Below are 23,110 nucleotides of genomic sequence, written 5' to 3' on the forward strand. Positions count from 1 at the left end.
ACATGTGGCACTGAGCCAGGCTCGAAGTTTTGAATCCTGTAGCCCCAGACCTTATGGGGCTTACAATATACCTCCTTAATAGGTTTACTAGAGAAACGAAAGCTTCTAGCACCAGGTTCTGGACCTAGAAAATTCTAAAATTCCTTTCATTGAACCCAAATTCTACCCTCGGAGAGCCACTCTGTTCCTGGGACAGACCTCCAGAGATGGCACCACTGGAAGATCAGCAGGCATGGACTGTATGGAAGCATCAGGTATATTTAAGCCTGGAGACCATCATGCCAGTCACCTGGAGTCAGTCTGTTAACTGTCCCTCACAGACCACCGCTCCCAGGAGGTAACTGACCCTCACTGGTTTTTACTGACCTTGGTATCCACCCCAGAAATGTGTTGGTGTTTGCAGGGGCCTCACACAAAGGTGTGAGCCAGTCTCTGCCCAAGAGCCCGACTTGCCAGGCTTTGAGGGGTCAACTGGAGGCCAGGGCACTTCCCTGGCTGGCAGCCAGCCACAGACCCATTTTTTGTCGAATCAGTGCAGTGTCAAGTCAGGTATTACAGGATCACTACAGGGACATTATGTGGCTTTCAATGCCAATAATAAGTGTTGGAGACTTACACAACCTCAGTAACCGAAATGAACACAGAAGCAACAGGAACCCCATTTGAGAATTTTTGCCCTTTAATTTGCATTTAAAGTCAGTTTCTTTAAATATTTCAGTTACGAGTTCTGAATAGTGAAGACATAGCAGATGCTGCAGGCACTCAGTATTGGCTCCCATCCCTTCCCCCCACCCTTCCCCCAGGCCTTACTTCGAGATACAAGTGGGCACTCTGCACTAAATAAATGGCTCCCATGTCAAGTGTCAGCAGCCTCGGGCCTGAATGCAGTTGGATTTAAAGCAATGAAGCCTGGTAGTTTTCATGACAAGACGTGTACATTTAACCATGTTCCAACGAATTTCAATGATTGTGTCCAGACCAATCGGGCAGTACCTTAGAGGTGACATCGGTCACTTCCCCGTGACTGGCATCTTGGGGCTGGTTCCCAGTCCACCCTCCCCCAGACTCGTGCTCTGCAGAGCCAAAGCCCCACTTCCCAAGGGCCATGAGGAGGAAAGAACTGCCTCTTCAGTCACATGCTCAAACCAATGGAATTTAAAAGCTCAAGTCAGTCGGAGCCTGTCCACAGGACGCTCGCTCCCCCCAATCCCTACCAGGCTCCAGTCCATCCTCCACTGCCTTGATGTACTAGAATCAGCTCGATGAGAACAATGTGCTAGAACAGTTCCTAGCAACCTAGAAAGGTTGGCACAACCATAGCTGTGCCAAAATGGGTTTTCCTGGTGTGAGGCTATGACAGAGAAATGTGAGGACAGGCCTGGGTTCTGGTCTCGTTTACAGCTTATGATCTCAGGGGGGATCTGCCCTCTCCCCCTCAACACTGCCAACATCCCTCCTACCCAGGTCCCCTGGCCTGTGCTTCCTGGAAGAGGTAGTAGAGGCATCTTGAAGTCAACGACAACTGAGAATGAAGGTGCATTTAAGCAAAGCAGCACCTCTTGGCCTGTGGTCAATACCTCCACTCAGGTGGAATCAAGTGAGAATGTGCACAGCCAGGGCAGAGGCTGCTCCGAGCGTGGGAGGCACAATGTCCTCCCAGGCAGCTCTGGAGAATACACTTTCAAAAGACTGAAACTTCATCACATGGTCCCCAGTGGTTTCCCTATAGTGTACTGGCACAGGGGAGAAGCAAAATGATCTTGGCAGAGGGTTAATGAAGAAAGGGAGGGATATTAATGAGCATCCGTTAAGGCTCTCTCTCTCTCCCTCAAGCCTAAGGAAGTAAGATATGCGAGTGTTAAGAGGGGGGTGCAAAGAGAGAGAGAGAGAGAGAGCCTGTAGGAACTCCAAGAAAGACCTGCGACTGCTGGTTATATAGTGCCCTGGCTTCCTTGCATGAGGCCAACAGCATGTGCCTGTCTGTCGCCAGGCGAACTCGGGAACCCCCGTGGGGCAGAGAGAAGACTGGTTTTCAGTTCCTGCGTGGTCAATGTGTTGGGTGTGTGACTTCCTCCTAAAGGTCCATTAGGAGGATTCTGGGATCCTCTACCGCTGCCTTGATTTTTCGGAGGAAAGTCACAGCCTCTCTGCCGTCGATTAGCCGGTGATCATAGGTCAGTGCCACAAACATCATGGGCCGTATCTCCACCTACAAAGAGAAGAGGTTTATAGATTGTCTGCAGCAGAAAAGCCCCATGGAAGTGGGGAAATGAGAAAAGTTCCTTTCCTATTGGTGTCCCTCTACATACAATATTTCTGAAGACCAAGTCTTATCCTTAGAGCAAAGCTCCCCTGCTTACCCTACTCTGAAAAACAAAGTAAACAGGAGTCTCCGCACAACTGCCTTTTTAAACACTCTCTGCCCTTTATTCGTTTTCTAAAGGAAAAGTTTCCCTTTCAGGCTGGCTTTAGGGTTATAAATTTAAACCTGGAGTCCACAAATTCTCTGAAATTGTATGTAAAGTAGGGTGTGTGAGCATTTTCAGGGGGGAAGATCTGTGATTGTAGACTCACAAAGGAGTTAGTGATCCAAAAAGGTTTGAAACAGCCCCAGAAAATGTTTTCCTACTGACATGTCCTCCGGGGCCAGCTCCACACCCTGGGACTTCCCTCCCTGAACTCCCAGAGAACCTCTAAGCCTTACCCTACACTGGGAAGCTCATGGACTGCTCTGCATTATCCTTTTCCCAAGGATCAGGTCCCCAACTGTACCCCCAGTTCCTACAGCACCTAGAGAATGAAGCCGGCTGACTGTCCTGGATAAAGGAGCAAGCCTTCCCAGCTCAACTGTCCTCAGACTTCACTGTGCATCAGAATCATCTGCGGGTTCTGCTTCAACGGGTCCAAAAGGGGGTCCAAGAGTTAGCATTTCTAGTAAGTTCCCAGAAACTAAGAAATGAAACTTAAGCCTAAAATTACAGTGACTCTCATAACTGGCATTTAGTAAGATTTCCTCTCACCACCTAGCTCCTAGGACATGGACAGTGATGGTTCTTACCTTGCCTCCAATAGCCACTGGCCTATCAAAGATGGCATGCATGCCCAGGATGGCAGACTGAGGGGGGTTGATAATGGGTGTTCCAAAGAGGGAGCCGAAAACACCTCCATTGCTAATGGTGAAAGTACCACCATCCATATCTTCAATGGCCAGTTCATTCTTCCGGGCCTAAACACAGAGATTACATCATTGCAATGTAAGGGCAGGTGAGCTTTCTTCACCTAAAGGAAGTCCAGAGGGTTCGTATCTGAGGTCAACATGGCAAGTCCCTGCTGCAACATGAAAGTTGTTCAGCTGAGCCAAGCCAGCGTGGCTCAGTGGTTGAGCGTAGATCTATGAACCAGGAAGACACGGTTCGATTCCTGGTCAGTGCATATGTCCAGATGCAGGCTCTATCCCCAATGTGGGCCATACAGGGGGCAGCCGATCAATGAGTCTCTCTCATCATTGATGTTTCTCTCTCTCTTTCTTCCTTCCTCTGAAATCAATTAATATATATATATATATATATATATGTATATATATAAATAATTTTTTTTTTTTTAAAGGAAGTTTTTCAGCTGAGATGCTGCACCAGAGGACAGACACAAGGCCTTCAGGTCCTCTTGTGTTCCAGCAGGTTCACTTGATGAGTCTTCAGTCACGAGAGCATGCTAAGCTCTGCCCAATGTCCGCACTTCAGCTCTAGTGGGCGAGAGGCCATGCCCTCTCACGGAACAGGGTGAGGCTCCAGCTCCCTGAGCACGGCTCACTGGCGAGCGCTGCCTTCCCGGCCCTGCCCTGCGGCTTAACACGGGCTGCGTTCTACTTTACCTTCTCTCCCAGTTCACTGATGGTTCGCTCGATATCTGTATAATTCATCGTTTCCACGTTCCTGATGACGGGAACCACCAGACCCTGATGAAAGTGAAAAGCTGTTTTCAGTTGCAAATAGCACCTTTTACAGTTATAACTCCCTGACTCAAGTCAATGGTGGTCCCTTCCCAGAATATCTAATTACTTAATTTGATTAACAGAGTCTAAAATATTTAGGCTTGACATTAAAAGAATGAGGTATGTTCAAAAATAAGTTACTCTTTTACTAATTCCCTTCTAAAAAGACAGAATTACAGACATGATCTATGCCTAGCCATCTGCTTCTTCACACAAATAAGGTGAGAATCTAAGACAAGAACCCCCATTCCTGTCCCAACATACCCGTGGGGTGGCCACCGCAACACTGATGTCAATATAATCTCTATATACCACCTCTTTGGTTGTATCGTCAATCACTGTGAGAGAGAAAACACGTTACATACAACCAACCCCTGAGGCCTAGGCTGACGAGTAACAATCCACAGTGCCTGTAGTGTCAGCTGACCAGTATGAAAAGTACTGCACTGCAAGTGGCAAACTCCTCTCACTCCCATACTAACCAATAGTAACATCTCCCAAGTGCCCTCCCTGAGCCCAACAGCCTGAGCATAGAGCACCATTTCTTTGGCAGCCCTCGGCTCACATACGGTAAGTACGCGTTAGGTTCCCGTGAACAAGTCCTCCCTTAGCTGAGAACCTTTAGGTTTAGCCCATCTGCTGTCAACTCTCAAAGGGGGCGGGAGGGAAGGGTCTTCTAGCAGGTTCAGGAGGAAGCAGGGTAGTCTGGCTTTAATAGTGCAGCTTGAGATAGCAACACAGCTGCACATTTAGGTCAAGTGCTCAAGAAAAACTAGGCTTGGGAATCTTTTCCACAGAAAGTGTATGTTGTATAGTTAGACAAAGTCGCCAGGAAAAGCATGTCAATGACAAAGAGGCCACAAGAACTCAGAAATGCCTAGGTGTATGGACAGGCAGAAGACCAGAGAGAGCCAATCAGGAAGCAAAAGAAGAATGGAAGAAACAAAGAGGTAATATATGGGTAAAACAAAGACAGCCCTCCTAGCTACCTAGGGCAGTGGTCGGCAAATTGTGGCTCTCGAGCCACATTAGCTCTTGAGCCACAGTTTGCTGCTCTGTTGACTAATGAGTTTGCAGACTACTGACCAAGACTCGCGATTTCAATAATTACAGGCTGCTGTTCCTTGTGATTGAGCCCTTGTCCCAGTGGTGGGCGAACTCGTTCGTCATCAGAGCGGCAGACCAGGCTCGTGAGCCGCATGTGGCACGAGAGCTGCGGTTTGCCGACCCCTGCGCCAGGGCATATCACCTGATGGAAGGGAGCAGGGCTGCTATTTCTAGATCTTTAGGGACCCTGACCTTGCTGAGGGTGGCAAAAGTGTCACTGTCACTTCTCCAATCTTTCAGGGAACAGAGAAGCGTCTCAAAGGAAAAGAGAACTGCTTGTTAGGTCAACATTTCAATGACGTAGGTGAATAAAAGAGAAAGAAAATGAGCACAATCTTCCAAGGAGGCCCATCAACCAGAAATCAAAGGTCACCCTGGAGCCTATGCCAAGTGTGGAAGTCAGGCCCCAAGATAACAGAGCCCTGGGGAAGGTGAGTGCCAGACAGGACATGAGCTTCCACCCTGACCCGAGAGGCCTGGAGAGCTGAGCTGGCTGAGAACTTCCAAACTAGGCACTGGGAAAAGAAATCATTCTGTTCATTTAATGGGGACAAAGTAATTATGATACTATTAGTGGCCCGGTGCATGAGATCCCTGTGGGGGGTGGGGAGGGAAGGCCTGCACCCTCTCTAATATGGGACCCCTCAGGGGATGACCAACAACCGGCAGTCCGGCATCCCTCTCACAATCTGGGACTGCTGGTTCCTAACCACTCACTTGTGTGCCTGCCTGATCGCCCCTAATCACTCTGCCTGCCGGCTTGCTTGCTCCCAACTGCCCCCCCTTGCTGGCCTGATCATCCCCAACTACCACACCCTGCCAGCCTGCTTACCCCCAACTGCCCTCCCCTCCTGGCCTGATGGCCCCTAACTGCCTCTGCCTTTGCCCCGCCCCCATGGTTTTGTCTGGAAAGACATCCAGAAGGTCTCTGGTCTAATTAGCATACTACCCCTTTATTAGTATAGAAGAGATTTCAGGAAAGTGAACCAAAAAAATTCCTGAGAAACACACTCACGTTTTCACAGGTATGAAATTAAAAGTATGGTCTGTCAGACCAGTGTGGCTGAATGATTGAGCATTGACTTATTATGAATCAAGGAGGTCATTGTTCAATTCCCGGTCTGGGCACATGTGTAGGTTGCAACAGGGGGCAAGCAGGAGGCAGCCAATCAATGATTCTCTCATCACTGATGTTTCTCTCTCTCTCCCCCTCTCCCATCCTCTCTAAAATCAATAAAAATACATTTTTTAAAGTATGATCTGTTGACCGCCACCCTTGTGTCTGTGTTTGTGGGAACAGTTCTGTGTCCATACACACACCTCTCAGGATCTCTGCGATGCTGGCCACAAACTCACCTGCATTTACAACAGGCTGTTCCTGCAAGGCAAAGGCTGAGGCCTTCACAAAGGCCGACATGAAGCCCAGCTTGAGGTTATGTTTCTTCAGAAAAGCATCTTTGTGCCGGGCCCTCATCTCCTGGATGTTACTGCAAAAAACACATTACAAAGCAAACTGACTATAAGTGAAGCCTTGATTCTGACTTTCATACTGGTCTCCAACTCCAAGTACACAATTGGGTAAGCTTTTCCCCTTCACTCTGTACCGTAAAGTTCAAGTTTTGAAATAGTCCACTAGAGGTCACACAATAACCTTCCTTGTTCTTTTACTAAAGGAATCAGGTCCAAGGTTTCTTTATGGTGGGCTGAGCCCTTCATACTCCTTAAGTCAGAGATTTCAGTGACAAGATAATAGGAACAAGAACTCACACAGCACATCGACATCTTTGCTCTGGATAAGAAAGTGATTTCTAGCTACACTAAAATCATGAGGGGGGGGTGTGTTTTTAAGCATAACATCCACAAAATAAGCCATATTATTTTTATTATAATCATTTAAAAAACAAACAAAAAAAACCACCAAACCTGATTATGGCTTCCTTGTGACATGCTTTCTATCTCCTAATTAAAACAAAAGCAAACCACAAACAAAACCTGCACAGGTGAATGGGCTCCCTGTGAGCAAAAGCAGCCATACAGAAGGAACAACCCAGTGTTCTTTAAGCTGATGGCAAAGTCAGCAGACTCATTCTTCATCCCCCAGAGTTATCAGCTCCATCACCTGTTCCTTCAACAGGTGCCCCACTACCTGAGAGGGTCAATGTTGAACACAAAGATAATCAAGACACAGCTCTTGCCCTTAAGCGCTGTTCCATGGGTGTGGATTCCTTGGTATTTAGGAACGTGGCCATGTGTGAACCTGAGCTTCCCAGTGTGAGCAGCACTGCTTTCTGAGAAGTCTCTATGAGAACAGCCTTTGCTCCTTCAGGGCCGGGGTTTCTACATATACACCGTGTACGTACTGCAGTTAGCGGAAAACGGCTTTCCCATCGCTTTGCTGAAGAAACCCCAGTATTTATCGAAATACTGTTCTGTGATGGAAATCAAATTTAACTTTATTTCAGGCCCAAATGCTCAGTTCTCCCTTTCTCCCTATAATGGCCTAATTCGACATTAGCATGAAAGATAAGATGATATAACTTTAACTCATCCTTTCAGACCTTTTGTTTTTTAAAAAGGAAGTTTTCCTAGGAGGATTGATTGAGTCTAAATGTTTGTTTTCCTGAGTCTAACCTTATTTAGTGCTAGGATTACCACCCTAAAGACATTACTGGTTCCCAAGACACAAGAGCTGCAGAAGATGGAAAGAGAAGTGATCAACATCTCTGCTCTCAAACCTGCCCCAATGCTATTGTCTGGTCATTAAGTAGTTTCTATTTCAGAGCTCTGTCCTTGGAGGCAGAGGCTGGGACAACAGGGAGAGGAGAAGGTTTCTCAGAAAGGCCCCTTATGGGTTAGCTGATCAGCACAAGACCCAAAGGGCACTCGATCTAAACCAAATTACTGAGGCGAGACCCCAGGCCATTGTTAAGTGACACCTCGATTAGCTGCTAAAAGGAGATCCAACTATTACTCCTACCTCCGAACCAACGCTGTTGAGCCAACTGAATCTTTCAAGGCCACAAATATTTACATGTTTTGTCTTAAGAAATTGGGTAGAATTTCAAAGTCCAATTCAATTTGTGCACAATTTGGCCCTAATGCATTGAAACCTAAGCTGCAGACTTTGTGATTTATTAGTCAAGGTTCTTCCCCACATCCGATGGACAGGAGAGAAATCTCTAGCTTGAATGACATCCAATCTTTTTAAGAAGCTTCGAAAGAGAATGGATGATATCTAGTGAAATAGGCCACAGAGCCCTCCTCTGCAAACAATGTACACTGTCAAAAGCCATTCCCTCTGCTACACTTTTCAGATTCCTTCCCAAGGAAAACAAGTTTCCCTAATGAAAAGTAGAGACTAATAAACACTTAGGACCAAAAGAAACAAATAAATGCCATGAAGACTTGATGACTTACCCCTGAATTAAATATAAACTCGTATCCCTGTTATTCCATTCCTTCTTATACACATTCCTCACGCAAATTTCTCAAATGCGTCTTGTGCTGTCCTGTCTGTCAAGTCCACATTGTTAATGTCATCTGGAACAATATTTCTCCACAATGCTACCTGTGTCAAAATGCTAGTTGTGTCCTGGCCAGTGTGGCTCAGTGCACCGAAGGTCTCGGGTTTGATTCGCAGTTAAGGACATGTACCTGTGTTACATGTGCTGGAGGCAACCAATTGCAGTGTCTGTCTGTCTCTGTCTCTGTCTCTGTCTCTGTCTCTCTCCCCCTTTTTCTCTCTCCTTCCTCCTTTATTTTCCTCCCTCCCTTCCTCCCATCCACTCTCTCTAAAAATAAATGGGGGAAAATATCTTTAGGTGAAGGTTAACAATTAAAAATAAAAAAAAAAGTCCTAGCTAGCTAGTGGACAGAGTGTCGGCCAGAGGACTGAAGGGTTGTGGGTTCAATTCCAGTCAAGGGTGCATGCCTGGGTTGTGGGCTCTATCCCCAGTTGGGGGCGTGTAGGAGGCAGCCGATCAGTGATTCTCTCTCATCACTGATGTTTCTATCTCTCTCACTCACCCTTCCTCTCTGAAATCAATAAAAACATTTACATTTAAAAAATGCTAGTTGTTCTCTTTTCTCCAGGAAGCCTTTCCTGACCTACCCTCCCTACCTCTGCTGCCACCTCAAAAACAAATGGTAGCATTCTCTTTTGCATTCACACTCTTTGCACCCTTCTGATACTTATTTTATGTTTACCCACACTAGACAGTAGACTCTAGAAGGTAGGGGCTCTTTTCACTCATCTTTGTATCTTCCTCAAATACATATAATATCTGATACACAGGAAGTGCTCAAAGTTAGATTTAACTATATTCTCTTCCCTAGAGTGCTGGAACTTGTAAGCACCAAAGTCTTTTAAGAACATAGGAGAGCCAAAACCGGTTTGGCTCAGTGGTAGAGCGTCGGTCTGTGGACTGAAAGGTCCCAGGTTCGATTCCGGTCAAGGGCATGTACCTTGGTTGCGGGTGCGACCCCGGTGGGGGGTGTGCAGGAGGCAGCTGGTCGATGTTTCTCTTATCGACATTTCTAGCTCTCTCTCTCTCTCTCTCCCTTCCTCTCTGTAAAAAAATCAATTAAAAAAAAATAAATAAAAAAAAGAACATAGGAGAGTTAACAATTAGCTTATTACAGAAATGGGTATACAATAATTCCTAATTTGGTATTAACACTGCTAAGTTCTCTGACTTTAAACAATATGACGTATAAAGAAACCATTTTTACCATATGCTAATTAATATAAACAAAAGTTAAGTTCCAACAGCACCTCTTTAATGTTATAATGAAACTATGTTGAATGAAACAACTTTATTCCAGGATCCCAGTGTGCTAATTTGAGCTAGTCCCTTGATTTAGTTAATATTTTGAGGTTTTTCTGTGAAAACAAAACTTGCTTTCCATTTCACTATCAAAGGTGGAAAGGATGAAAGACAATCAAAGCCTATGCCTTGTCACCCACATAGTTCTGAGTCGCTCAGAACTTGTATGAGGCGCAGTCTCTGTGAGGGTGGGATACCCTGGCTCTGGCCACTGTCAAGTGGTTCTCCATCCCAATGGGTAGGTCTCGGCATAAGCCTTCTTGACTGGATGCCCTACCTTTATTTGGCAACTCACTACTAGTCATCAGAGTTTAAGAATATTATCAGTCTCGTTTATCAGAAATCATAAGTTTTAAGTATAAAAGTCTGAAAAGCTAAGTTTTTTAAAAATATATTTTTATTGATTTCAGAGAGGAAGGGAGAGGGAGAAATGGAAACATCAATGATGAGAGAGAATCACTGATTGACTGCCTCCCGCATGTCCGCTACTGGGGACCAAGCCCACAACCCAGGCATGTAGCCCTGACCGGACCCTTCAGTCCGCAGGCCGATATGCTCTATCCCTGAGCCAAACCGATTAGGACTGAAAAGCTAAGTTTTTTAGGTCACAGAGGAGACGGGCACAGTATTAGCAGTTAACGAGAGAATGACACCAGTGCGTCACTCTGTTTAAGTCAACAAGCAATACAAAGCAGGAAGTACCTCTTCCCCGCTCAGTCAGTTTTGGAATTAACACTAGGTGGGGACTGAGGCAAGTTCAAGTGTCCTCCAAGAACAGGGGTATGGAAATAAGTGGAACAGAGCTCTCACCTCATGTCAACCTCATTGAAAGTTGTCAGCATTGCGCATGTATTCTGGGCCTCCTTCAGACGCTGAGCAATGCGCAGCCGCATCCTGTTCATTTTCTCCTGAAAGAGAAAGTGGGACCAAGTATTGACAACCTGGGTCTCTTTGGACCACGCACTCCCCATTTGGTCTGTGGGAGTAGATGCCGGGACTATTAATATCCAAGTACAATGAGAGCGCCAGCATTCCTCTTTCCTGTGGCCTTGCTCCTCTGAGCAAGAACAAGGAAACATAGACAAAAACTACTCTTTCAGACTCACTTTAAGTTTGACCAAAAATGAAGGCCCAGGAAATGGTTTGATTTAAAAACAAAACCAATGTATAGAAAAGAAAGGAAGAGTGTAGTGTAGGGCTAGTCAGCTAAGGGATCACTACAGATAAGGCAATTTCTAGTGTTAAAGACTTGCATGAGAATAGCTACTTGTGGAATGGAAACTCTGAAGCAATAAACTTTTGAGGCTAAAGTATTTTTAGGAGGCTTTCTCTCAGGCAGAGAAACCCACACTCTTGACCATACTTCCTTGAGGTTTATGTCTGTCCCTGACAGCTACTGCTACTGTGAGGCCTCAGCTAGGTATCCCGGAAGTCCAGGGATAAAGCTCACTAAACCACCTCTCTGAAGTGTGCTGACGCACTCTTCCCTCCCACGATACTAAGCTACCATCCCTGCAAATAGTTTACTCACCCAAGACAATTCAGTGGTAGCACAACATACTAGGAAAAACCACTGGACAAGTGTTCACTCAGGTCCTAGTCCTATCATTTGACAGTCCATGACTATGAACAAGTCACTTCCCAAACTCAGTTTCCCTGTCAAGGTCAAGAGAATAAGCAGCCAGCCAATCAAATGCAGGCACCACCATGCCCACACTCCACTAATCTCAACTGCCCCTCTGCCTCGGGCTTACCCGATGTTCTGAACGCAGACCTTTAACAGCTCCTGGCTCAGCTCCTGGACGAGCAGCAGAGGGTTTTACCGCAGACACTGAAAACAAAGTGGGGGGACAGCTGCATCAGAAAATGAAACATACCCACTTTCATATCCATTTATGAAGGTACCAGTGCTTTCATACTGTAGTCAATCATCAAGACATTCAGGGATAGCTCTAGCCCATTAGGCTCAGTGGATAGAGACTGAAGGGTCCCAGTTTCAACTCTGGTCAAGAGCACATGCCCGGGTTGCAGGCTCAGTCCCCAGTGGGGGGTGTGCAGGAGGCAGCCAATCAATGATTTTCTCTTGCCCTCTCTCTTCCTCTCTGAAATCAATAAAAAAAAAAAAAAAAATATATATATATATATATATATATATATATATATATATATATATTTTTTTTTTTTTTTTTTTTTTTTTTTAAAGATATTCTGGGGTAGCCCTGGCCAGTGTTGCTAATTGGTTAGTGTCAGGCTATGCACCAACGGGTCACAGGTTTGATTCCCAAGCAAGGGCTCTCACCTGGGTTACAGGTTCAATCCCCAGCCCGGATTGGGGCGCATGCCGTAGGCAACCAATTGCTATGTGTCTCTCTCATTGCTGTTTCTCCTCTTTCCTCACTCCCTCTCTCTCTCTTAAAAAAGAAAAAAATCATTAAAAAAAAAATCTCCTGGGGTGAAGATTAACAAAACAAAACAAGATATTCTGAGGTATATTGGAATCATTCCCACTTCACAAATGAACAATTTGCTCAGAGCAGTTAAGTAGCCAAAAGTCACACAGCTGTAAACAGAAAGCTGGGATGCAAACCCAGGTGTTCTGATACAAAGTCTACAGTTCTTTCTACAAAATAGGCAACAGAGCTGTTCAGAGGCATGATTAGTCCCGGACTTTGCTCTGTGAGAAAACATGACGTTAGGTGAGATTGTTCTTCTCCCACAAAAAGATACGTGGGAGCCCTGCCAGTGTGTCTCAGTGGATGAGCTTCGACCCAGGAGGTCGTGGTTCGATTCCCAGTCAGGACACATGCCCAGGTTTCGGATTCTATCCCTGGTAGGGGGCATGCAGGAAACAGCCGATCAATGATTCTCTTTCATCATTGATGTTTCTATTTCTCTCCCCCTTTCCTTCCTCTCTGAAGTCAATAAAAATATATATTAAAAAAAAAAGCAAAACACATGGGAGTGAAGGCTTACCTGGTTTGCTAGCAGAGGGCTGTGCAGGGGAGGGCACCGGTGGCATCTGAGTAGGTATGGATGCTGCAGGGGGAGGAGGAACTGCTGCTGCTACTGGTTCTGCCTTTGGGGCTTCAGCAGCAGGGGCTTCAGCTGGCTTGGCCTTAGCAGGAGCAGCTGGAAAACAAGGGAAATAGATGCCACTGACTGGAATGGAAAGTAACCAAATCACCGATATAAGTAGAATTTAGCAGGAAAATCTCTATCTCCAATCAATTAACAAATGCTTACTAGATATTCGCTATATATGCAAGGCACTATAAGATGCACACATGATATAAGTCATTCTTCTATTCTCCAGGGCTCCTATCCTACATAAGACTAACTGAATTCAACTTTCTCCCTAATTTCATAAATATCTACTGATCACTACATGTGGAAGAATATAGTTAACTATAAAAAAAAAAAGTTTAAATAATCAAGTGTTCATTTAGACTTAAGAGTTCAAAGCATTTCCTTTGGATGATGCTCAAAAGACAATGAGATGGTCAAGTAATAAATTCACAAGGTTAAATTAGATGTTTATTTTTATCTTACCCATTGGGATATTATATTTGTTTTTATATTTAATTTAGAACTTCTCAAACCTCAGAGGGAAGGTAGGGGAGGGTGGGGATAAAGAAGGAGAGATCAACCAAAGGACTTGTGTGCATGCATATAAGCCTAACCCGTGGTCACAGACTACAGGGGGGTGGAGGCTTACGTGGGGAGGGGTTTGGGGTAGGAATGGGAGGATAAGGACAATTATGTATACCATAATCAATTTTTTAAAAAGAACTATTTTTTTTTAAAGGATTAAAAGATCAAAAAATGAAATTCTTCAACTGAAAAGTCAATCTTCTTCACTAGCCTTCTGCTGCACATTCTTTCCATTCTGGGCTTCTATACTGCCCTGACCAATCTCAATGATGCGATCTACCATCTCTCTGCTATATATGTCAACACTGAGAAACTCCAGTATATAGCATTTAACTGAGAATTAAGGGGAAAAGTTATTTTCTGTTCAATTCTCTAATACTGACTGTAAAGTCCAGTACAAATTCATTTGCTTATTTCTCATTTATTCCCAAGAGAAATACCAATCCTCCCTGCAAATGTTATGGGAACAGATGTACAAATATTACACTGAATTCTCCATAACAAACACCAGGAAGCATTGCTTTTTCTCACTTCTCACTTTAGAACAGTAGCTCTCAGCTCTGGCTGTGTATCAGAATCTTTTGGAGAGCATTAAAAACCACACACATGCCCTAACCGGTTTGGCTTGGCGGATAGAGTGTTGGCCTACGGACTAAGGGTCCCAGGTTTGATTCCAGTGAAGGTGTACCTTGGATGTGGGCACATCCCCAGTAGAAGGTGTGCAGGAGGCAGCTGATCGATGTTTCTCTCTCATCGATGTTTCTAACTCTCTACCTCTCTCCCTTCCTCTAAAAAAAAAAATCAATAAAATATATTTTAAAAAACATCACACACACACACACACACAAAAAAAACATGACAGATAACCAAGATCTTGTACTCCCAGATTAAATTTATCAGAATCCCTGGACCATGGAGTCATGGCATTTGTATTATTTTTAAAACCTCCATGTGATTCTGATGCCAGGGTGGGGAGGGGGGGAAAAATCACCGTCTTTAGAACTTCCTTGATTTCTATCATATTTTAAAGAAAAGGTCCAGCATAAGAAACATACATGGAAAGGACAGGACACTATGAGGTTTACTTATTTAAAAACATTTTTTCTGCCCTGACTGGTTTGGCTCAGTGGATAGAGCATGGGTCTGCCGACTGAAAGGTCCCGGGTTCGATTCCAATTAAGGGCAAATGTCTGGGTTGCCGGCTCAATCCCCAATGGAGGGCATGTAGAAGGCAGCCAATCAATGATTCTCTCTCATCATTGATGTTTCTGTCTCTCTCTCCCTCTCCCTTCTTCTTTGAAATAAAAAAATAAAATAGGAGAACTTCTTTACCGCCAGTTTTCCTGAGTGTGAAAAGAGGAGTGCCTCCTTCTACTTTTCCCCCATCAGGTACCAAAAGAGATTCAATAACGCCATTTGCTGGTGATGGAACCTGCACAGATGTCTGGAAAACGAAAACAGATGGAGAAAAAGTCCAAATTTTTACTGAGCATTAGAAAATTAATTGTACAGAATCTCAAATATGAGTTACAAAAGTTGCAACACAGATATACAAGACCATGCATAAAAAAATGCCAACGCAACACTTTTAGGATGAGAGTATAAGTCAATGTTATTGTGAAGATTCACTCTTTGCTCATTCTGTCCTTTCTCAGAAACATTCAGTTTATAAGTTTCCAGGTGATACTTGAAAAATAAGTGGCAACAAATCGTGCAGGCTTTACACACAGGCACAAGAGCTGCAAAACTATTACTAAAGTATAGAGTGCATGCACCTAGAACGGCAATTTTCATCCCCTATGCTGAAGCACACTGGTGTGCCCCACGAATTTTTAAAACATGCAAAACCTATTTAGTCAGGGGCACTGATCTCTTTTCCCTTAAATTTTCAAATTTTAAAAAATGACAACAGACAACACAACAGCAGTCATCGAATGTTAATGAATAAAACTATACCTTTTTTTTTTTGTCAGAGTGGCAAAAATCTAATACATTTTTTTGATGTGCCACAGAATTATAGTAATTAGTTTATGTGTGTTGTGAGATGGAAAAGGTTGAAAATCATTGACCTAGAACAATCTAAAATTAAACTTTTTTTTCCTTTTTAATGAACTTTTCCAACATTTTTACAACTGTGCTTTGAGCCAGTTAAAGATGATCTTTAAACAACAGTGAAAGCCCTGCTTCTTTCATTAAAGAAACAAAGGAGAGACCATAAAAAAATTGGCACTAATACAGGACAAGCCTACCTTGTCGGTTTCAATCTCACAAACCACTTCATCTTCTGCAACTGCGTCTCCAACAGCTGAAAAACAGTCAAAGGCCACCGGTCAGGAAGGGCTCCAGTAGCCACCAAACACCCTCTCACAGATGTAAGAGCCTTTCCTGCAGGCCAGGGTAAAGCAGCCACACTAAGAAAAGGGTGGAGCCAGAGGTTCTACCGATTATCACTGAGGGCGGGAGGGTAAGAAAAGACTTTTAGGAAGTATTTAAACTTAAGTGAGAGGGCACTAATCTTACCTTTCTCCCACCTGACATCCCCTTCTGTGACAGATTCTGCAAATGCTGGGGTTTTTACTGTAATCACATCATCCTCTAGAAAAAGAGAAAAAAAAAGGAAATCACACATAATCCATATATTTTTTTCTTCAATTAAACTCAGACAATTATTCTTTTTCCATTAAAACTCCATTCCCAAGAAGGCAGGGCGCTGAAGGCAAGTACTTACTGCACACGGCCGTAGTTCTGAAGAAGCGAACACTGAAGACACTACTATTGCTAACGCTAGAAAAGAAACAAAAGTAAACTCCTTTGGCAAGTGAACCACTCACATTGTAGGCACCGGGGATCACCTTCCCTTTAAACCAATGGTTCTTGACCCAGGGTGCCCTCAGTGTCACCCAGGGGAACTTGACGGGCCCCATCCTGAGAGTCTTACTTGGCAGGTCTAGAGCAGAACCTGGATTGGGAGCCTTGAGGGCCCTAAGTAGTAAGCTCATTGTGTGAGTCCAGGACCCTATTGTCAGTGAAATTCTCTCTCAAAACAGACTTACATTTGGTTCTTTGAAGAAAAAGATAAGTATCTTGGTCCTTTTCACACTCACCAAAAGGACTTATCTTTCTGATCAGGTTTTTTTTTCCTTAACCAAATCCAAGTAAAAGCAATTGCATGCTCTTGTGATACTGCCATTGTGCCAAATATAACAGAATTTCTGTCCATAGGATTACAGATTTAGATTAAAGCAGCTATATGAGACAGTTAGCTGGGAAGTAAAATAATGTTATTCCCCCATGCACAAAACACACACACACACACACACACACACACACACACACATAAAAAAAACAAAAACAAAAACCCTCATATGGTATCTCTTCATATGGACTCATTAAAGAGAACCTCAGAAGACCAAGGTATTTCTTGATATGGCACTAACTTTAAATAATGTAAACCAGAGAACACTAACACCTTGTATGCCAGAAAGTGGTAACAGTGTTACCTCTGGAGAGTGGGAGGCGTAGATATCCGTGCATGGTATCTATGGTTATCTGTCACAAACATACACATTTTGGGACAGTGCGTCAGACTGATGGGGACTTTCACTTTGTGCATTTCAGGACTGTCTGACTATTCTATACCAAGCACCTTTGTAATAGGAAAGTAAAAAGGATTTAAGTTGCCTTTTGATATTTTTAACCTTTATAAAGTCAAAATAAAATCTATGTTGAACCAAGGAGAAAAAAATGTAAGTTATAACAAAATACAGACCACAAAGTGTTCTGTATACAGTTTATAACCACGTATAAGTACGTGATCATGGGCAAGAGCCAATGGGTAATGCAGAGACTGCTCTGTGAGGACATCCAAGAACCTGGAGCACTGGCTGTCTCTGGGAAAAGGAAGACGGTGGTGCTGGGGGACAGGAATAAAGTCTTCTCGGAGATATCGTTTGCTTTTGAACCATGTACATATATAACCTATTAAATAAAAATAGAAAGCCAAAAACAGTTTCACAATAAAAGGTTTTTAAAATAAAGTGGGTAGCCCAGCCGGCGTGGCCATGGTTGAGCACTGGCCTATGAACTGGGAGGTCATGGTTCGATTCCCAGTCGGGGCATATGACTAGATTGTGGGCTTAGTCGCCAGTTTGGGGCGTGTAGGAGGCAGCCCATTCGAGATACTCTCTCATCATTGATGTTTCTCTCTCTCCCTCTCTCCCTTCCTCTCTGAAATCAATAAAAATATATTTTTTAAATAAAGTGGGTAGCTTTTTCACAGAAAAAACACACAACACAGCCTGGCCAGCATGGCTCAGTGGTTGAAGGTAAACCTAGGAACCAGAAAGTCATGATTAGATTCCCAGTTGGGGCACATGCCTGGGTTGTGGGCTCAATCCCCAGTGTGGGGCGGGCAGGAGGCAGCCAATCAACGATTCTCCATCATCATCATCGATGTTTCTCTCTCTCTCTCTCCCTCTCTCTCCCCCTCTCTCTCTCCCTCTCTCTCTCTCTCCCTCTCTCTCTCTCTCTCTCTCTCTCTCTCTCTCTCTCCCTCCCTCCCTCCCTCCCTCCCTCCCTCCCCTTCCTCTCTGCAATAAATAAAAATTTATTTTTTTAAATACACAAAAGTTATTAGATTTGGGTGATAGCCTAATCTAATGTGTAATCTAACCCCTCAAAATTTATGGTTTTAAAAAATAATTTACTTTCAAATAGTTATTTGTTGTATTTATTGCATATAGGTTTGTGGTTGCTCCAATTTCATAGAAATTGCAGATGAGTAGCACATTTTGAATCTAAGTAATTTTTTCAATTATAAAAGTATTACACGTTCACTTTAGAATATTTGGAAATAGCAAAAAGAACATTTACAATGAGATTATACCAGACAGTAGAAAATGGAATCATTTTATAAACTGCTCCCCCTCTCCCCCCACTTATCATAGTGTGAACATACTTAACCAATCTCTGCTGTTTGGCCATTTGAGAGAAATCTGGGTATACCAGGATTTCTTTAGTATAGATTCCTAGAAATAGAATTGCTAGATCAAAAGGTAGACACGGTTCAAAGACTAACGAATGCCAAATTGCCCTCTAAAAATAACACATTTTATTTTTAAAAATCCCATTGAGATGCACAGTGAAGAAGGAGCTAATCTGCTGACCCTTCATTTTGAAGATTTCCCCTGCAGTGAAAGTAGCTTGACAGCTGTTTACTAGGTAACTAGAGAGCATCTTCTTACCACCACCTTGAAAATACTTGGAAGGAAAGTAACATTAAGCAACATTCATAAGCAGACGTTAACCTGAAACACACATGGGTGGCCTTTGTCCAACTTTGCATTATGCAATAACTTCCCCTCCAAACTAGTCAAAGTCCCAGGGCTCAACAGATTAGTCTTTTGCTTTTACTGTTTCTAAAATAAATAACTATGCTACATCAAGAGGATACTCTCAATCGCCCCAGTAAATGTAACCTCCAGCCCTTGAGCTGCATTTGTATCCAACCAGAATACTATTTAGGAGCACCTTTCTATATCCATTAGCCATAAAAAGAGGATTCCAACTGGTTTCATTATAATCTAAACACCTTAGGGCAGGCACACTCCTGGTCTGGCGCTTGACATGGGGCTGAAGCTCAAGGTACATCACACATCATACATTAACAGCAAGGCTGGGTCTAGGGACTCAACATAATTATAGTATTCTAGCCCTGGAAACCACTGAAGAAAGCAAATGGTCAAATTTGTAAGTGCTATCTTACGTGCCCTGTGGCCACATAACTATACTCCCCGGTGATACTTACGCGATTGTCCTCCTGTCAGGGTAACCAGGTCCCTGACATAAGGAGACCCCTGCAAGAAACAAAACAACTCTTAACCAACAACTCTTATCTTATACAGGATACCTGCTGGGAATGAAAAAGAAGTCCGTTCACCCTCTGACTCTGAGAAAGAGTAGTACCAACCATAAGCAACAATATAATCTTTATCACACAGAGAGTTGATTCTCAAACTTTTCCACCAAAGTAGCTATAATAGCAGAGAGCAGCAGGTGTATGGGGTTGAGAATGGGTATGTGCTGAGGAGGAAAGGGGAGAATTCTAAGGGCATAGCCTGAAGTAGTTTTATCTTATTTACCTTAAATCCGTAAGTTTTTATTATCCCTATTATGTTTTCTGAATACATTGTCTCTACTCCCCAAGTCTTCAAATACAATTGAAGCTTGAGAAAAGACAGTGGCTTATCCCGTAATCACACACAGCCTAATCTGAGCAGCAGTGGGAATGTTTGATCTGGGTTTCTGTTTCCCTGGTTACTTAAAATGCACTGAGCTGGAAGTCCTATTGCCTAAACCCTAGTACAGTGGTCGGCAAACTCATTCATTAGTCAACAGAGCTGCATGTGGCTCGAGAGCCGCAGTTTGCCGACCACTGCCCTTAGTACTCAGCAAATTATCCTCCCTTTCAGTTTACTGTCTCTTCCTGAGGTCTTCTAATCTGGTAACATGTAACAGGTGGGAGTCCCTTTCTGCCCTCCCCCCCCCCCCAATCCTTCTCACAGGTCATTGCATTTCCCCAGCTGATAACTAAGTACTATAGCTGCCTCACCTGAATGTGTTCTTTCATTTTCCCAATCTATTAACAATCTGAACCAGGGTTTGGGAGACACCAAGTGAGAGATATCTCTCTCTTGTGCCTACCTCTGCACAAACATCCCCTGGGTTTCAGAGTCAATAAGTCACCTATGTCCACAGCCGATGACTCTGCAACACAAATCCCAGTATAATAGCATGTTTTGAGCTAGGACAGCCAGCAGCCCAAGCTGATTTCTAGAACCCTGAATCCGATTCAAAGTTCAGCCTACAGCAAGTTTCACTTGTAGGGTTTATAAAAAGCTTTCACATAATGACCTCATTTTGATTTTCCAGTCTCACCATCCGGAAGCAGAACCACCATCTGCCACTATTCCCATTTTATAAGTAGGGCTTCCGGAGGTGAAGTTGCTAGCCCCAAGGTAAAGCCCTAAGCCACAATGCAAACCCCAAGTCCAAGGCTCTTTCCAGCCAGACGTGTTTCCTTAACATCTGTGACTAGTCAAGTCTCTTTCTGCCTGAAAACCTTTGCACAAGCAATTCATTTTACCTGCAATATAGTTCTCTTGGATAACTCTATGTGCTCTTCAAGGCTTGGCTTAAATGTTACTTCTCTGGAAAAGCCTTAACTAACATTCCCACAGCGCTGACCATCATCCCACCCTCTCATTACACCCTGCACTTCCCTTTCACAAAGTACATCTTTATGGATGCATAAATGTAAAAAGGCCATTTCTCCAGCTAGCACATAAAATCTCTATTTCATCACCTAGAACATTAGTAAGAACTCAAATAACCTATTGAGTACATGAAGAGTCAGGGTTGACCAATAGTAGACCAAGTGACCTTGGTCAAAGCATTTAACCTCTTAGCCTTGGGTTCTACATTTGTAAAGTAGAGAGAATACTTCTAGTACTGCTTCTTAATGATTAACTGAACAACGCACAGAAAGCACTCAGAACACTGCTTGGCACACTGAAAGCCCACAACAAGATCGACTAATTCAACAAATACTTATTCCAGGAATATAAACAATTATTGGGATAAAATCTAAGTTCCTTCCAGTAGTCTCTACACCATACCATCTTCTATCGCATGCTACTCTCTCCCTTAATCAAAATGCTCTGGCCAAGTCATTCATTCATATATATATTCCCCACCCCCACCCCCATTCTTCATCCCCAGTTCTCAAGCACTGCTAAGCTCTTTCCTTCCTCAGGGACTTTGTACATGCTATTTCCTTCCCTTCTCCTCCTCTTCACGGGGCTGGTTTGTCATGGCCTCTGGGTAACAGCTTTAATACCACCTATTAAAGAGGACTCTTGCCCGGCCTAGCCGGTTTTGCTTGGTGGACAGAGCATCAGCCTGCGGACTATAGGGTCCTGGGTTCGATTCTGGTCAAGGGCACATGCCCAGGTTGCGGGCTCGATGCAATAAGGGGCTTACAGGAGGCAGCCACTCTCTCTCTCTCCCTCTCCCTGCCTCTCTGAAATCAATAATATATATATTTAAACAGGACTCTTCTGTCCACCTTCATTTGCTTAGCAATTCACACTTTCTTTTCCCACCAGACTGTAAGCTCCAGGCAGGCAAGAAGTTTCAACTGCTGTATCCCAAGAGAGGGCCTGGCTAGTGCCTGACACACAGTAGAAACTGAGTAACTATGTACTAACTAAATGAATAATCAGGCCGGCGAGTCGCCAATGATTAAATGAATAAATGACAGCTGTCGTTACTCAGTAGCATTTGGTTGCACTCCTCTCTCTCTGAACATTATGCGGAGACACTCGGGCACCCCGATTTCCCCACATCCTCCTCTGCCCAGGAGAGCATGTTTAGGTGACGGCAAGGGCAGAACTTACCAGGCAGGGAACGTCTCCCTAGAGGGCAGCTCCCCTGTTGAGAAAGAAGACATCACCGGCGTCACCCAAGACGAAAGGAGGGGAGAAACAGCTTTTTCTCTTAGCAAAGACCCCAAGCGCTGCAGGTGCCGGTGACAGGTGAATCTCGTGACTCCCAGGGGGACATGCAACAGCCCCGGCTCCCGGGTCTCGGTCAGCACACGGGGCCAGCCCAGCCCCTCCACTTCCCGGCGGGAGGGGAGACCCCTTGACTTGAACGGGAGAGAAGAACAGGCCCCGGGATCCCGCCGAGGACTCGCGGCGGCGCCTCCCAAACTCCAGAGTCTCTCCCGGCCGGGGCGGGCGCGGCTCTGAACCCGTCCTCAGCCGGGCCGGGGGGTGGGGGACGGCAGGGGCCGGGGCGCCGCTGCCTCGGGAAGCCGAGGGGCCCCGGGCTCCGCCAGACGACCCCGGGCCACCCAGCCCGCGGCCTCCGCGTCCCAGTGCCCTTGGTGCCCGGCCTGGCCGGCGCGCCCGCCCCTGCCCCCCGGCAGCCCGCCAGCCCCCCGGCCGGGTTCGCCCCCGCCGCGGCCCCGCCCCGGGGGACCCTACCTTCTGGAAGGCGGAGAGCGAGCGGCTGAACGCCCGGGACACGCAACGGGACCGGGACAGCATCGCGGCGGCGGCGGTAGCGGCGGCGGAGCGGAGGGCGGGCGGACACCGGATATAGGGCCCGGCAGCCACCGGAAGCGGGGCGGGCCGCGGCACCGCGCGGAGAGGGGTGCGCGGGACGAACCACTGGGCGCGGGGGCCGCGGCGCGGAGCGGCCCGAGTGACCGCCGGGTGACCCAGCTGTGGGCGAGGGGGCCGCGGCGCTGCCCGCCGGCCTGGCCGGTCCTCCCTCCCGAGGGCGCCTGCCACGGCCCGGCGGCCGGGTCGTCCTCAAGGCCCCGCACCTCCCGGCCTCCCCGCGGAGCTGGCTCGGAGCTGGGCGCCCTTCTCCGCCGGGGCCGGGGCCGGGGCCGCCGCGCCTCCCTCCTCCGCGAGACCGCCCGGCGAAGAGCAGAAGGCGGGCACGGACTTTGAACTTGGGCCTTGGC

General features: G+C 45.4%; 1 protein-coding gene across 1 annotated transcript; it reads right to left on the reverse strand.

Annotated features, from left to right (window-relative positions):
- Positions 1 to 661: 661 nt before the first annotated feature.
- On the reverse strand, positions 662 to 22,783 carry DLST (dihydrolipoamide S-succinyltransferase). The gene is made up of 15 exons (XM_036431286.2): positions 22,623 to 22,783; positions 22,032 to 22,065; positions 19,382 to 19,430; positions 16,304 to 16,359; positions 16,096 to 16,170; positions 15,825 to 15,880; positions 14,908 to 15,019; positions 12,898 to 13,053; positions 11,679 to 11,755; positions 10,735 to 10,832; positions 6,455 to 6,585; positions 4,256 to 4,329; positions 3,872 to 3,955; positions 3,059 to 3,226; positions 662 to 2,209 (listed from the first exon to the last, which is right to left on the reverse strand). The coding sequence occupies exons 1-15, from the start codon at positions 22,683 to 22,685 to the stop codon at positions 2,075 to 2,077; spliced, it is 1,368 nt and encodes a 455-aa protein (XP_036287179.1). The 5' UTR covers positions 22,686 to 22,783; the 3' UTR covers positions 662 to 2,074.
- Positions 22,784 to 23,110: the final 327 nt, after the last annotated feature.

The sequence above is a fragment of the Pipistrellus kuhlii genome, unplaced genomic scaffold (genome assembly GCF_014108245.1).
Source record: "Pipistrellus kuhlii isolate mPipKuh1 unplaced genomic scaffold, mPipKuh1.p scaffold_m20_p_1, whole genome shotgun sequence".
In the NCBI taxonomy this organism is placed as follows: domain Eukaryota; kingdom Metazoa; phylum Chordata; class Mammalia; order Chiroptera; family Vespertilionidae; genus Pipistrellus; species Pipistrellus kuhlii.